Raw genomic sequence first — 14217 nt, 5'->3', positions numbered from 1 at the left:
ATGACACCACAATGAAGAAACATTTGAAAAACAAGAGAAAACTCCAGAAAAGTAAAAACAGAATATGGCTGGAAGATAGATTTGAAGAGTTCTCCAATAAGGTGCAAAAAGATGGAAAACAGATGAAAAACAGGACAGCAAAATAGATGCTAACAGGATTCTTATACCAAGTTTGGGTTTGAGCACACATCAGAAGCTGATGTAGGGGAGTTAGCAGAAGGTAAATAATAGGAACCTGCTCACATCTGAACAAAAGAAAATAAAACTTGGGCAGCTGTACAGGCCGAGAATGGAGGCAGAGGTACTGGTTATGCAGTTCTTGCACTAATGAGGAGAAATGAGAGCCTGTTGTAATGACAAAGGTCATTTATTAAGAAAAAGATGAAAGATTAAATGGTAGAATGAACTAAAGTCGTGACTGAGCAGGTGTGTGTGTGGGTTGCTGTGGAGCTGATATAAAAGGAGGTTAAAGACCAAACAGGGGGCACCTGGGTGGCTCAGTGGTCGAGCTGTGCTTCCAGCTTAGGTCACGACCGAGGGGTTCTGGGATCAAGTTCCGCATCAGCCCCCCAGCAAGGAGTCTGCTTCTCCCTTTGGCTATGTCTCTCATGAATAAATAAATGAAATCTAAGTAAACAGATAAAAAACTGACTAGACCTAGCTTTTTCCTCAAGATCCTAAATGGACTGGACTCCATTAAGCAACATGAGGAATCATCGAGGACCAGCAGGTTGGAGTGGCCTAAGAGGTAGACGCAGATTCCCGAGTTCAGGTTCAACCGGTATTTCCTCAGATCTCACGAGGTGTCAGATACCGGGATAAAGTTCTGTCTGGGTCGCCTGAGGAGAGGCAGAGGTAAGTCACCAGAAAAAAAGATAACCCCCTTCAGGTGTTTGTAGTCAAAGGAGGTACAGCCCTTGGCGTGGCCTGAAAGGAATGGGGCGACGACGGATACCTGTGCGGGATACTCGGCGACAGTAACTGTACACGCGCGCCTGCGCAGGAGCGTCCCGGGGGTTGGCCCTGGAGAACCGCCAGGGCCTGCCTCGTCACCGACGGGCGGCCCAGACCCAGGCAGACGCTAGCACCGCGCGCGAGGAGCCTCGGAGTCCACCGGGAAGACCCGAGCCTCCCGGACTTCCCAGTAGCGCAAAGGCGGCTCAGTGCGCGTGCGCGGGGCCACCCGGGCTCCAAGGCGGCGGGAAGCTGGTTTTCTGAGCAGCAACCGAGCGGCTTGAAGACGGATTGGAGACGACAGACCAATAAACAGACATTTCATTGGCTTAGCGTGCTCGGGCTCCGGCTCTCCAGCTACCTATTGGGCCTTTCAAGCCGAGCGGGGGCGTGACTCCCGGGGCTCCGCCCCGCGCTCTGGCCCCGCCTCCGGGTCCGGCTGAGGTCGCCGGACGGAAGCGAGCGGGTCCCGCCTCTTCCCTCCGCTCGTCGTCGCCGGAGACGCCGCCGCCGCCGCCGCCGCCGCCGCCGCTGCCCGCTCTCGGGAGAGCCGGAGTCTCCGTGCCGCACCCTCGGTCCCGGCCGCGCGGAGCCGGGATGCCCTGCTCCTGCTGTGGGTCCTCATCATGGAGACCAAACGGGTGGAGATTCCCGGCAGCGTCCTGGACGATCTCTGCAGGTACCGCGTCGCCGCGGGCTGCCCTGGCCCCGCCGACCCTCCTCGTTTCCCCCCACGTTGGCCGACCGCGGGGGCCTCTGCGTCTCCGCACCCTGCGCACCGCCTTGTCCTGGCTCTGTGGCCCCGCGGCTGCACGCTCTCCCCGCGCGCCCCTGTCCTTCCGCCGCAGCCCCCCGGGGTCCTCACTCGCAGGGCACCGGGATTTCCTCATTTTCTCAGTTCCCCAACTCTGGCTTTCCTGCGAGTGCAGCCGCTGCACCCGAGCCAGGCTCTGGAGCGTTTCTCGTCTGCTCCCTCTCCCTCCCATTGTTTTTTTCTGCCTCTGACTTTTATAGACCGTCTTCCCCTTCTCCCTCTGTCTCATCCCTCAGTTTTGTCCAAAGACCTCAGGGTTTTAAGTCTTATTCCTACGCTCCCGGACCTACGCAGGGAGCAGATTCAAACTTACCTTTTCGCCCATGTGTTCTTACGTCCGTGGCATTTCCTAAATTGTTAGAAATTATCGTCTTGAACATGAGAGACTCCTAACTCTGGGAAACGAACTAGGGGTGGGGGAAGGGGAGGGGGGTGGGGGTGGGGGTGACTGGGGGACGGGATGAGCCCTGGGGGTTATGCTAGATGTTGGCAAATTGAACACCAATAAAAAATAAATTTGTAATAAAAAATAATAAAAAAAGAAATTATTGTCTTGTTCATTCCCAAACTTATCACTGGGAGGGGGGAAAATCGAGAGTTTTCTTTTCATCCTTTAATTTTCCTTAAAGGAAATTCTCAGTCGTCAGGGTTTTAACTCTATACACTAATACAAGAGGAGTTTTTTGCATTCTTCCCTCTTGTGAGCGATGATTTCAGATAGCCAAACTTAGGAGAAATGCACTTAAAATATTTTTTTTTTTCCCGAAGTAAAATTTTTGGTGCAGTAATACCCTGTGTTGTCGCTGGCTAAGTGCATTGTGAAATAAATTACAATTGAGTAAAAAGCTCTGGCAAAATAACATCTTTTCAAGTACATTTACAGTATTTATGTGTAGACATCTTTTAATTGTTGTTTTGCATTCACGCCTCCGTTTTTTTTTTTTTCTTTTTGAGGAGAAGGAAAGAACTAATATTGTGGAGGTATTGTTATATGCCAGGCATTGGGTGCTCCCTTCACACATAACGTTTTATTTAATCCTCTGAACAACCTCTATTTGGTAGGTGCAGTTATTTTCATTTTCATCTGATAAACAGACTCGTTTTGTACTTTACTCGAGGTCATATTTTTGGTAATTTAGAAACTCAAGATTTGAAACCTAGGCCTTTTTCTCTCAGTGCCTGTGCTTTTTCTCTCCTACCCCAGGTAGGTGGTACTGAAAGTCAAGTCTAACATTTTTAAACCTTACAAAAGTACATGTAGATAAGTAAATAGACTAATTTTTAGAACTAATAAGAATGTTACTGTGCTTTGGTGATGGCATGATTATGATTTTTTGGGATTTGATCAATTCAACCTTTTTTAAAAAAAAATATTTATTCATTCACGAGAGACAGAGAGAGAGAGAGGCAGAGACACAGGCAGAGGAGAAGCAGGCTCCATGCAGGGAGCCCGACGTGGGACTTGATTCCGGGACTCCGGGATCATGCCCTGAGCCAAAGACAGACCCTGAACCCCTGAGCCACCCAGGTGTCTCAATTCAACCATTTAAAATGCACTTATTTTTCTAGATCCCAAATTTCATAAGAAGAGATTTGATGTATGTATATCTGTGTGGGTAAATGACTGGACAAATATGTATGAGAAGTGGGGTTACAATTTTTATTTTTCAAGATTTCCAAGATTTTTTAAAGGGGTGTGTATTTTATAGTTAGGAGAAAAATAAAGATGACTGTGTTTGAAAAGGTGAGTAATAGTATGTATGGATTAATACGGATACAGATTAAACAAAAAGATAGGTAATTTTATACTTTTACAGGCATCTAACATAATCCTCCTACTAGTGTGGGCTTATTTTGTATACTATGCAGGATTACATCTTTTAAAGAAGTCCTAGCAACCATTATGAAGGTGATTGATTTTTATGTAGAATCTGTTTACTCACAAAATAATTGTGTTATGTAAACAATACGTTAAACATCTGTTGAGTGTTAATGATTCTTACTTGGTTTTCCATTTTCCAGTGAGTGTATTTAAGCAATTTTATACAAATCTTTTGGAATAGGGTAACATTTTTTTCCTTTAAGAAAGGAGAGTAACATTTTTGCAATTATTTTTTGGCTATATAAATAAGGATTATATGTTTAAAAATCAGGGCTAGCTATTCAACTAATAAACCAAATAATCATTTCTTAAAACTTCAAGTTTTAAAAATAATGCTATTTAAAAGTTTGTATTATAATATTTTGTTGATTAAAGATTTTTAATGTAAACAATTCAGGCTTTTTTGATTGTGGGTTTTTTAGAAATAAATTTACTTACAATTTATGTTTAATTTCTATAAAAATGAAGCTTAAGTGGGAAAAGGTTAATTTTTCTGCACTCTTGTTCTTTTAAGTACCTCTTGATTTATGAGTTTGGTCTTGACTCTTGTTTTTATATTTTCACCAATTCTGTTTATTATTAGCATATTAAAGAGGTTTTTTGTTTTTAATAATTTTTGATAAATTACATATTCTTGCTAATCTTGTCTACTTCATTGATCATATAGTAGTAATTTTTGGAGAAATGTAAAATTGACAATGATTTTGATGTGAAGAATTAGAGTGGGAGACCATGTTTTTAAGATGTGACTTTGTAACCATTAGACTGCTTATAACCTAAGAGGTGGAATGTTATTTTTCAGATGGTTTCATATGTAACATTTCGTTTACTTGGATACCCTGCAGCCATTAGAAATTCCTAAGGCAGTTAGCAAACAGTAAACTAGGGAAGATATTTTTGTCTTGAAATGTGTACAGTATACTATTATTGAGCATAGTAATCATTTGATGCTTTTTTTTTTTTTTTTAAGATCTTATTTATTTATTCACGAGAGACACACACACACAGGCAGAGGGAGAAGTCCAGAACCAGATTTGATCCCACGTCTCCCAGGATCACGCCCAGGGCTGAAGGCGGCGCTGCCTTGATGCCTTTGGTTAAAACAAGCTTTTAAATGTTTGTGTGTGTGTGTGTGTGTGTGTGTGTGTGTGTGTATGTACAAGGAGAGTGAGAATATATATCAAACTGAAAAACACTAGTTATTTCTGGATAGAATAAATTAGAGGAGAGGAAGGAAAGACTGTTGTCTATACTGTTCTAGTGAACATTCTAGTAAACTTGTGTGTAAAATGTAAATCTCCATTTTATGGTGATATTTGCCTCTTGCACCATGATTTTTGACGTTAAGAGTGAAAGATTTTTTTCATTATTTAAATTAGACTATTAAATACTTGAAAAGCATATTTTTAAAGTTAAAATTGATAACTACAACTTAAGTGGTTTCTTTTATTTATATTTTTATCTTTTTGAAGATTTTATTTATTCATGAGACACACACAGAAAGAGGCAGAGACACAGGCAGAGGGAGAAGCAGGCCCCATGCAGGGGGCCTGAGGTGGGACTCGATCCCAGGTCTCCAGGATCATACCCTGGGCCAAAGGCAGCGCTAAACCGCTGAGCCACCCCAGCTGCCCAGTTGTTTCTCTCTTAAAGACGTGCTTGGAGTTCTTTAAAAACCCCTTTAAGAATTAAATGGTGAGGGCAGCCCGGGTAGCTCAACGGTTTAGCGCCACCCTCAGCCCAGGGCGCGATCCTGGAGGCCCAGGATCGAGTCCGACTTTGGGCTCCCTGCATGGAGCCTGCTTCTCCCTCTGCCTGTGTCTGTGCCTCTCTCTTTCTCTCTCTCTGTCTCTCATGAATAAATAGACCCTTAAAAAAAAAAAAGAATTTAATGGTGAGTCCACTCTAGTGTTAAAAGAAGAAAGGTATTTACTGGCAAGTAATGTTGCTGCTGTTTTGGTGATTGTGTAAGTAATCAAATAATTTGTGCCCATCTTCTGATTGCCATTTTAGTGTTCAATTCTGCAGCATTTTTGTACTAATCATAGTTCTGCTGATGTTTTTATCTGTAGGAAAATTGAAACAATGACATTTTGTGAAGTGGAGAAATTTTTCCCATAACATAACAGTGAAAAGCATATATGTACATACGTATTTTTATTTTTTAAGATTTTATTTATTAGCGAGGGCACATGTGCATGAGTGGGGTGAGGGGCAGAGGGAGAAGTGAGTAGACTCCTCATTGACCAGGGAGCGCGATCTGGGGCGCAATGTGGGACTTTATCCTGGGACTCCAGGGTAATGACCTGAGCTGAAGGCAGACCTAACTGACTGAGCCACCCAGGTGCCCCTATTTTAATTTTTTTATTTTTAGTAATCTCTACACCCAATGTGGGGCTTGAACTCATGACCCTGAGATAGAGTCACATGCTCCTCCAACAGAACCAGCCAGACATCCTGGCACACACTTTTAAATCTTTAAAACAGAACAAAAATATTCACGGAATGAAAGCATAAAAGTGTAATTTTCATGTGTTAAAATTTTGATTTTCTTTGTTCCTTTTTTTTTTTTTTTTAGAGAAAAAAATGCATGGGTGTGTGTGCTCACAGTGGAATGATGTAGGGTGGGGACAGAGGGAGAGGAAGAGAGAGAATCTTAAGCTCCATACACAGCCCACTGTAGGGCTCGGTCTCATGACCCTGAGATCATGATCTGAGCTGAAATCAAGAGTCTGTCACTTAAATGAGCCACCCAGGAAGCCTCTTTTTTCTTATAAAGTATCTTTAAAAAGCCAGCTTTTATGAATGGATAAAGAAGATGTGGTCTATGTATACAATGGAATATTACTCAGCCATTAGAAATGACAAATACCCACCATTTGCTTCGACGTGGATGGAACTGGAGGGTTATTATGCTGAGTGAAATAAGTCAATCGGAGAAGGACAAACATTATACGATCTCATTCATTTGGGGAATATAAATAATAGTGAAAGGGAATAGAGGGGAAGGGAGAAGAAATGGGTAGGAAATATCAGAAAGGGAGACAGAACATGGAAGACTCCTAACTCTGGGAAACGAACTAGGTGGAAGGGGAGGAGGGCACTGAGGGGGGGCACTTGACGGGATAAGCACTGGGTGTTATTCTGTATGTTGGCAAATTGAACACCAATAAAAAATAAATTTATTAAAAAAATAAAACCAGCTTCTCTGGGTGATGGGCACTGAGGAGGGCATTTGACGGGATGAGTACTGGGTGTCATAGTATATGTTGGCAAATCGAACCTCAATAAAAATATTTTTAAAGAGCTTTTAGCTGTTAAAAAGATGTACTCATGTAAGGTTAAAAATCAAAGAGTACAAGTGAAGTTATAAAAGAAAAGCAGCCGTCTTCTTCCCTATCCCTTTTTATCTCAGTTCTGCTCTCCAGACTTTTACCTGTTTAGTGTTGAATTTTTCTGGTAGATAATTCAGTATTTTAAAATATAGTTGGACAAGTTTCTTTTTATCAACTTCAGGTGTTAGATTGAGAATTTAATTAACCTTGGTAGATATTAGGTGAGAGTTTAGTTAACCACAGCTACTGTTGCCTTTGCCCTACTTCTGATACAGTTATATTGCTATTCTGTTTTTTTTTTGTTGTTGTTGTTTTTTAATATTTTATTTGTCAGAGAGAGGATGCAACAAGCAGGGGGAGCTGCAGGCAGAAAGAGAAGCAGGCTGTCTGCTGAGCAAGGAGCCCATTGTGGGACTGGATCCCAGGACCTGGGATCACCCCCTGAGCCGAAGGCAGACGCTCAACTGCTGAGCCACCCAGGTGTCCCCCTCATTCTTTTTTGTTTATTTATTTATTTTTAAGATTTTAAGTAATCTCTATACCCAGCTTAGGGCTCTACCTCAACCCCAAGATCAGGAGTTACATGCTCCACTGGCTGAGCCAGCCAGGAGCCCCTCTTTCTGGCTACTTTTTTCTTTTCTTTTTTTCTTTTTTTACTTTTTTCTTTTGATATATTTTTTTGTTGTTGTTCTGAGTTTGGCTTTTGCTTAATATTTGGATTATGATTCTCTTGTACATTTACCTCTCTTCCCCAACACATTCAAAATACTTTCTCCCCTCCACCCGTCTGCTCCTTTATTATGTCCTTAGAATTCTTTTTTCCGGGAGCATGCTGTCTTGGAGACCTCCCTACCGGCTCAGTCAAGACTGCTGGTTCCCTGGACTTGCCAAACAACTGGCCTACTAGAATTCCCTTTCATGGCTCTCCCAGGTTGTATCTTTTATCTCTTAAATCTCATCTTTTAGGTTTTCTCGGTTTTCATTCTTGTTTTGCCAGTGCACATTCTAGAGTGATTTCCTTTGAGGGTGTTACTAGGAAGTAAACTTCTGAGTCCTTATATGACTAAAATGCCTGTTTCTCTTCTCACACTTATGCTCTCAGGTGGTCCAGGATTCTAGGAGATAACCTCAACACTATCTTCAGGGCCAGTTTTTAATTTTTATTAATTTTTATTTCTTTTTAAGATTTATTTATTCATGAGAGACACACAGAGAGAAGCAGACATAGGCAGAGGGAGAAGCAGGCTCCCTGTGGGGAGCCTGATGCAGGACTCCATCCCAGGACCCCAGGATCATGACCTGAGTCGAAGGCAGACACTCAACCACTGAGCCACCTGGGTGTTCCAGGGCCAGTTTTTTAATGTAAATTTTTCTGTGTCATGCCTTAGATTTTCCTTTGATGTTGGATGATTTTTTGTTACTGTTTCATATTTAAGATGAGACTATAAGGGGCTTATTTATTGATAGGCTTCTCTTTTATGTGAGTAGATAGGGTGTTAGCTCTTACACTTGGGAGTCCTTGAAAACCGGTTTTGCTTTGGGGTACCAACACCCAAACCTATCAGCTAAAGTTAGAAAAGAACCTCAGGAGTTGTTCTTCCTTCCCCCATCTTATGGGAGAAACTTCTGACTCAAAGGAGTGAAAGAAGAGTAGACCATCTTCTGTTACATAAGTGGACCTTTCGCTTCCCCTCTCCCTTTTTAAAAATGAAAGTATAGCTGACACAGTATTACATTAGTTTGAGGCATATAGCAAGTGATTCGACTCTGTTATGCTCACCGTAAGTATAGCTGTCATCTATCTACTGTACAAATGCTATTAAAATACCATTGACTATATTCCTTATATCGTACCTTTCATCTCTGTGACTTGCTCATTCCAAATTGGAAGCCTGTATCTCCCGCTTTCCTTTACCCATTTTGCCCATCCCCCTAATTCCTTCCTCTGTGGCAGCCATATTGTCTCTGTATTTATGGGTCCATTTCTGTTTTGTTTATTCATTTGTTTTGTTTAGATTCCAGACATAAGTGAAATAATACAGCATTTTTCTGAGTTGTTTCACTTGGCATAATACTCTTTAAGTCCCTCCATGTTCTTGCAAATGGCGAGTTCTTCTTTTTTATTGCTGAGTGATGTTCCATTGTAAATATGTATGTACATATGCACATATATATCCTCATTGTATATTGATGGGCACTTGGTTTGCTTCTATATCTTGACTATTGTAAATAATGCTACAATAAATATAGGGGTGTGTATATCTTCTTGAATTGGTGTTTTTGTTTTCTTAGGGTAAATACCCTAAGAAATTATGGAATTACTGGTATTTCTATTTTTTTAATTTTTTGAGCAACCTTCAACTATTTTCAACAGTGGCTGCACTAGTTTAAATTCCTACCAACCATGCAAGAGGGTTTCTTTTTCTCCACATGCTTGCCAGCACTTATTATTTCTTGTCCTTTTCATTTTGGTCATTCTGAACAGGTATAAGATGATATTTCATTATAGTTTTGATTTGCATTTCCCTGATGATGATGATGTTGAATATCTTTTCATGTGTCTCTTTGGCATCTCTGTGTCTTTGGAAAAATGTCTACTCGTGTCCTCTGCTATTTTTAATCAGATTCTTTTTTGATGGTTGTGTAAGTCCTTTATATATTTTTGGGCATTAACCCTTTATCAGAATATCTTACATTCAGTAGATTGTTTTGTTGTGTTGTTGATGGTTTCCTTTGCTGTGCAGAAACTTTTTATTTTGATGTAGTCCCAGTGGTTTATTTTCTGCTTCTGTTTTCTTGTCTGAGGAGACATACCCAGAAAAATGTTGCTAAGTTCGATACCAAAGAAATTACTGCCTATGTTTTCTTCCAGGAGTTTTACAGTTTCATGTTTTACATTTAGATATTTACTCCATTTTGAGTTTATTTTTGTGTATGGTGTTACAAAAGAGCCCAGTTTCATTCTCTTGTATGTAGATGTCCAGTTTTCCTAGCACCATTTATTGAAGAGACTATCTTTTCCCATATATATTCTTGGATCCTTTGTCATAGATTAATAGACCTTATAAATGTGGGCTTATTTCTGGGTTCTCTGTTCCATTGATGTATGTGTCTGTTTTTGTGCTAGTACCATACTATTTTGATGATTATAGCTTGGTGGTATATCTTTTTTTTTTTTTAAGATTTTATTTATTTATTAGAGAGAGTAAATGAGCATAAGGGAGAGGGAGAGATTTTAAAGCAGACTCTGCGCTCAGCGCAGAGCCTGATGTCGGGCTTGATCCCACAACTGCAAGATCATGAACTGAGCCAAAACCAAGAGAGCAACCAACTTGCTTAGCCAACTGAGCCACAAGGTGCCCCTTTATTTATTTATTTATTTATTTATTTATTTATTTATTTATTTATTTATTTAAAAAAGAGAGAGAATAAGCCTGAGCAGAGGGAGAGGGGAGAAGCAAACGCCCTGCTAAGCAGGGAGCTTGACACATCCCAGCTTGCTATATGTTGAAATCTGAGATTGTGATATCTCCATCTTTCTTGTTCTTTCTCAAGAAGACTGACTGTTGAGGATCTTCTGTGGTTCCATTACAAATGTTAGGATTATTCTACCTCTGAAAAATGCTATTGGTATTTTGATATAGGAATTGCATTGAATCTATAGATTGCTTTAGGTAGTCTGGGTGTTTTAAAAATATTAATTCTTCAATCCATGAGCATGGAATGTCTTTCCATTTGTGTTGGCTTTAATTTGTTTCATCAGTGTTTTATAGTTTTTAGGATATAGATCTTTAACCTCCTTGGTTAAATTTATTACTAGGTATTTTATTTTTTTTGGTGGAGTTGTAAATGAGATTTTCTTTCTTTTTTTCTTTTTAAAGGTTTTATTTATTCATGAGAGACACACACACAAAGAGGCAGAGACTTAGGCAAAGGGAGAAGCAGACTCCCTGTAGGGAGCTTGATATGGGACTTGATCCCAGGACCCCAGGATCACGACCTGAGCCAAAAGCCACCCAGGTGCCCCTGTTTTCTTATTCTCCTTCATTATCAGTGCATGAAATGCAACAGATTTCTATATATTAACTTTGTATCCTGTAACTTTACTGAATTCATTTACTTCTAAGGGTTTTTTTTTTTTTTTTTTGGTAGACTCTATAGTTTTCTGTGTATAGTATATCTACATACATTGACAGTTATTTCTGCCTTAACCAGTTTTGATGCCTTTTATTTCTTTTTCTTGTTTGCTTCAACTAAGCCTTTGAATACTGTGTTGAATAAGTGACAGAAGTGGGCATCCTTATCTCATGTGCCCAATCTTAGAGAAAAAGCTTAGTTTTTCACCACTGAGTATGATATAAGCTGTGGATTTGTTATATATGGCCTTTATATGTTGTGGTATCCTTTCTCTAAATCCACTGTTTTTTGAGTTTTTATCATGAGTAAATGTTGAATTTTGCCAAATGCCTTTTCTACATCTTTCGAGATGATCATATGATTTTTATCCTTCATTTTGTTAATGTGGTGTATCATGTTGGTTGATTTGTGAATATTGAACTGTCATTGCATCCCAGGAGTAAATCTCACTTGATAGTGGCAAAGATTCTTTTTATATATTGTTATATGTAGTTTGCTAATATTTTGTTGAGGATTTTTGTGTCTATTTATCAGGGATATTGGCCTGTAGTTTTCTTTTGTAGTGTTTTGGTATCAGGGTAATGCCTTGTAGAAAGTATTTGGAAATTTTCCTACTTGTATTTTTTGGAATAGTTTGAAGACAATTAGGTATTAACTCTTTAAATGTTTGGTGGAATTAATTTGTCAATCAGTCTAGTCCTGGACTTTGTTTTTTGGGACTTTTTGGATTACTGATTCAATTTTGTTACTAAGAATCAGTCTGTTCAGATTTTCTGTTTCTTCCGAATTCATTTTTGGAAGATTATAGGTTTCTAAGAATTTATCTGTTTCTTCTAAGTTGTCCAGTTTGTTGGAATATAATTTTTCATAGTAGCCTCTTAACAGTCATTTGTTTTTCTGTGGTGTCAGTTCTTATTTTCTGATTTTATTTATTTGGGTCTTTTCTCTTTTTCTCTTGATGGGTCTAAAGGTTTATCATTTCTGTTTGTATTTACGAGGAACAAGATCTTGGTTTCATTGATCTTTCTTTTTTAGTTTATCATTTATTTGTGCTCTGATCTTTATTATTCCCTTTTTTTCTGCTAACTTTGGGTTTGTTCCTTTTTTAATTCCTCTAGATGTAATTAATGTTAGATTGTTAGAGATTCTTCTTGTTTTATGAGCAGGCCTGTATTGCTATAAATTTCCCTCTTACAGCTGTTTTTGCTACATCCTAAAGATTTGGACTGTTCTGTTTTCAGTGTTACTGGTTGCCATGTATTTTTAAATTTCCTCTTTAATTTCTTCTTTGACCTATTGGTTGTTTAGTAGCATGTTGTTTAGTCTCCATGGTTTGTGTTTTTCCTGGTTTTTATTTTTTTTCTTTTATTTTTAAATTTTTTATTAAAGACTTTATTTATTTGAGAACATGTGTGCAAGAGCTGGGGGAGGGGCAAAAGGAGAGGGAGAGCTGACACCGGGCTTGATCCCAGGACTGAATCTTAACCTGTGCTGAAGTCAGACACTTAACTGACTGAACCACTCAGGTGCCCTTGTAGTTTTTTTTCTTATAATTGAGTTGTAGTTTTATACTGTTGTGGTTGGAAAAGATGCATGATATGATTTCAGCCTTAAATTTACGGAGACTTGTTTTGTAGCCTAATGTGTGATCCATCCTGGGAAATGTTTCATGGGTACTTGATAAGAATGTGTTTAAAAAAAAAAAAAAAAAAGGAAAAGAATGTGTTCTCTATTATGGGATGGAATATTCTGTATGTATATGTTAAGTCCATTTGGTCTGTTGTGACATTCAAAGACACTATTTCCTTACTGAATTTTTTTTTTTTTTTTGCCTGCATGATCTATCAATCAGTATATGTGTGGGGTGTTCACATTCCCTGTTGTATTACTGTCAGTTTCTCCTATGTCTGTTAATACTTGCTTTATTTAGGTGCTTCCGTGTTGGGTACATATATTTACATTTGTTATATCTTTTTTTTTTTTTTATTGATACTTTTACCATTAGGTAATGCCCTTCTTTGTTTCTTGTTACAGTATTTGTTTTGAGGTCTGTTTTGTCTTATATATATATATATATATAAGTATTCCTGGTCTCCCCTGCCCCACTTTCATTTGCATAGACTATCTTTTTTCTATCTCATCACTTTTAGTCATTAGGTATCTTTAGGTATGAAGTAAGTCTTTTGTAAGCAGTGTATAGCTGAGTCTTCTTTTGTTGTTGTTTATTCTGTCACCCTATGTCATTCATTCGTTTGGAGCCTTTAGACCATTTACATTTAAAGTATTCTCCAATATATATAAAAAATAATAATAGTAATTCTCAATGGACTATACTACTCAGCCATCAAAAAAAAAAAAAAGCTTGCCATTTTCAACAACGTGGATGGAACTAGAGGGTATTGTGCTGAGTGAAATAAGTCAATCAGAGAGGCACCTGGGTGGCTTGGTGGTTGAGAGTCTGCTTTTGGCTCAGATCCGGATCCCAGGATTCTGGGATTGAGTCCCACATTGGGCACCCCATGGGGAGTCTGCTTCTCCCTCTGCCTGCCTACATCTCTGCCTCTTTCTCTGTGTCTCTCATGAATAAAGAAATAAAATCTTAAAAAAAAAAAGTGAATCAGTTAAAGACAATTATATGATCTCATTCATATGGAATTTAAGAAACAAAACAGGAGCATAGGGGAAGGGAAGGAAAAATAAACAAGATGAAATCAGAGAGGGAGACAAACCGTAAGAGACTCTTAATCATAGGAAACAAACAGGGTTGCTGGAGGGGTGGGATGGGGGATGGGGTAACTGGGTGATGGACATTAGGGGGGGCATGTGATATAATGAGCACTTGGTATTATATAAGACTGAATCACTGAACTCTACCTCTGAAATTAATACTATATGTTAATTAGTTGAATTTTAAAAAGCTGAAAATTAATTATTGGTAGGTGTGTACTTGCATTTTGTTAATTGCTTTCCAGTTGTTATGCAGTTGCTCTCTGTTCGGTCTTCTTGCTCTTTCCTTGTGCTGAGGACTTTCTTTGGTGTTAAATTTGGCTTTCTTTCTTACTTTACTGTGCCTATTACAGGTTTTTGGTTTGTAG

General features: G+C 39.2%; 1 protein-coding gene across 1 annotated transcript in view; it reads left to right on the top strand.

Annotated features, from left to right (window-relative positions):
• The first annotated feature begins 1365 nt into the window (after nucleotides 1–1365).
• Nucleotides 1366–14217, top strand: part of DCP2 (decapping mRNA 2) — a 48533-nt gene continuing 35681 nt past the window's right edge. The window contains exon 1 of the mRNA XM_041748458.1: nucleotides 1366–1633. Within this exon, the coding sequence (XP_041604392.1) occupies nucleotides 1581–1633 (53 nt within the window). The 5' untranslated portion in view covers nucleotides 1366–1580. The remainder of the gene's footprint in view (nucleotides 1634–14217) is intronic.

Source organism: Vulpes lagopus, chromosome 3, assembly GCF_018345385.1.
Source record: "Vulpes lagopus strain Blue_001 chromosome 3, ASM1834538v1, whole genome shotgun sequence".
Taxonomy (NCBI): Eukaryota; Metazoa; Chordata; class Mammalia; order Carnivora; family Canidae; genus Vulpes; species Vulpes lagopus.
This window is presented reverse-complemented; position numbering and strand designations above follow the sequence as displayed.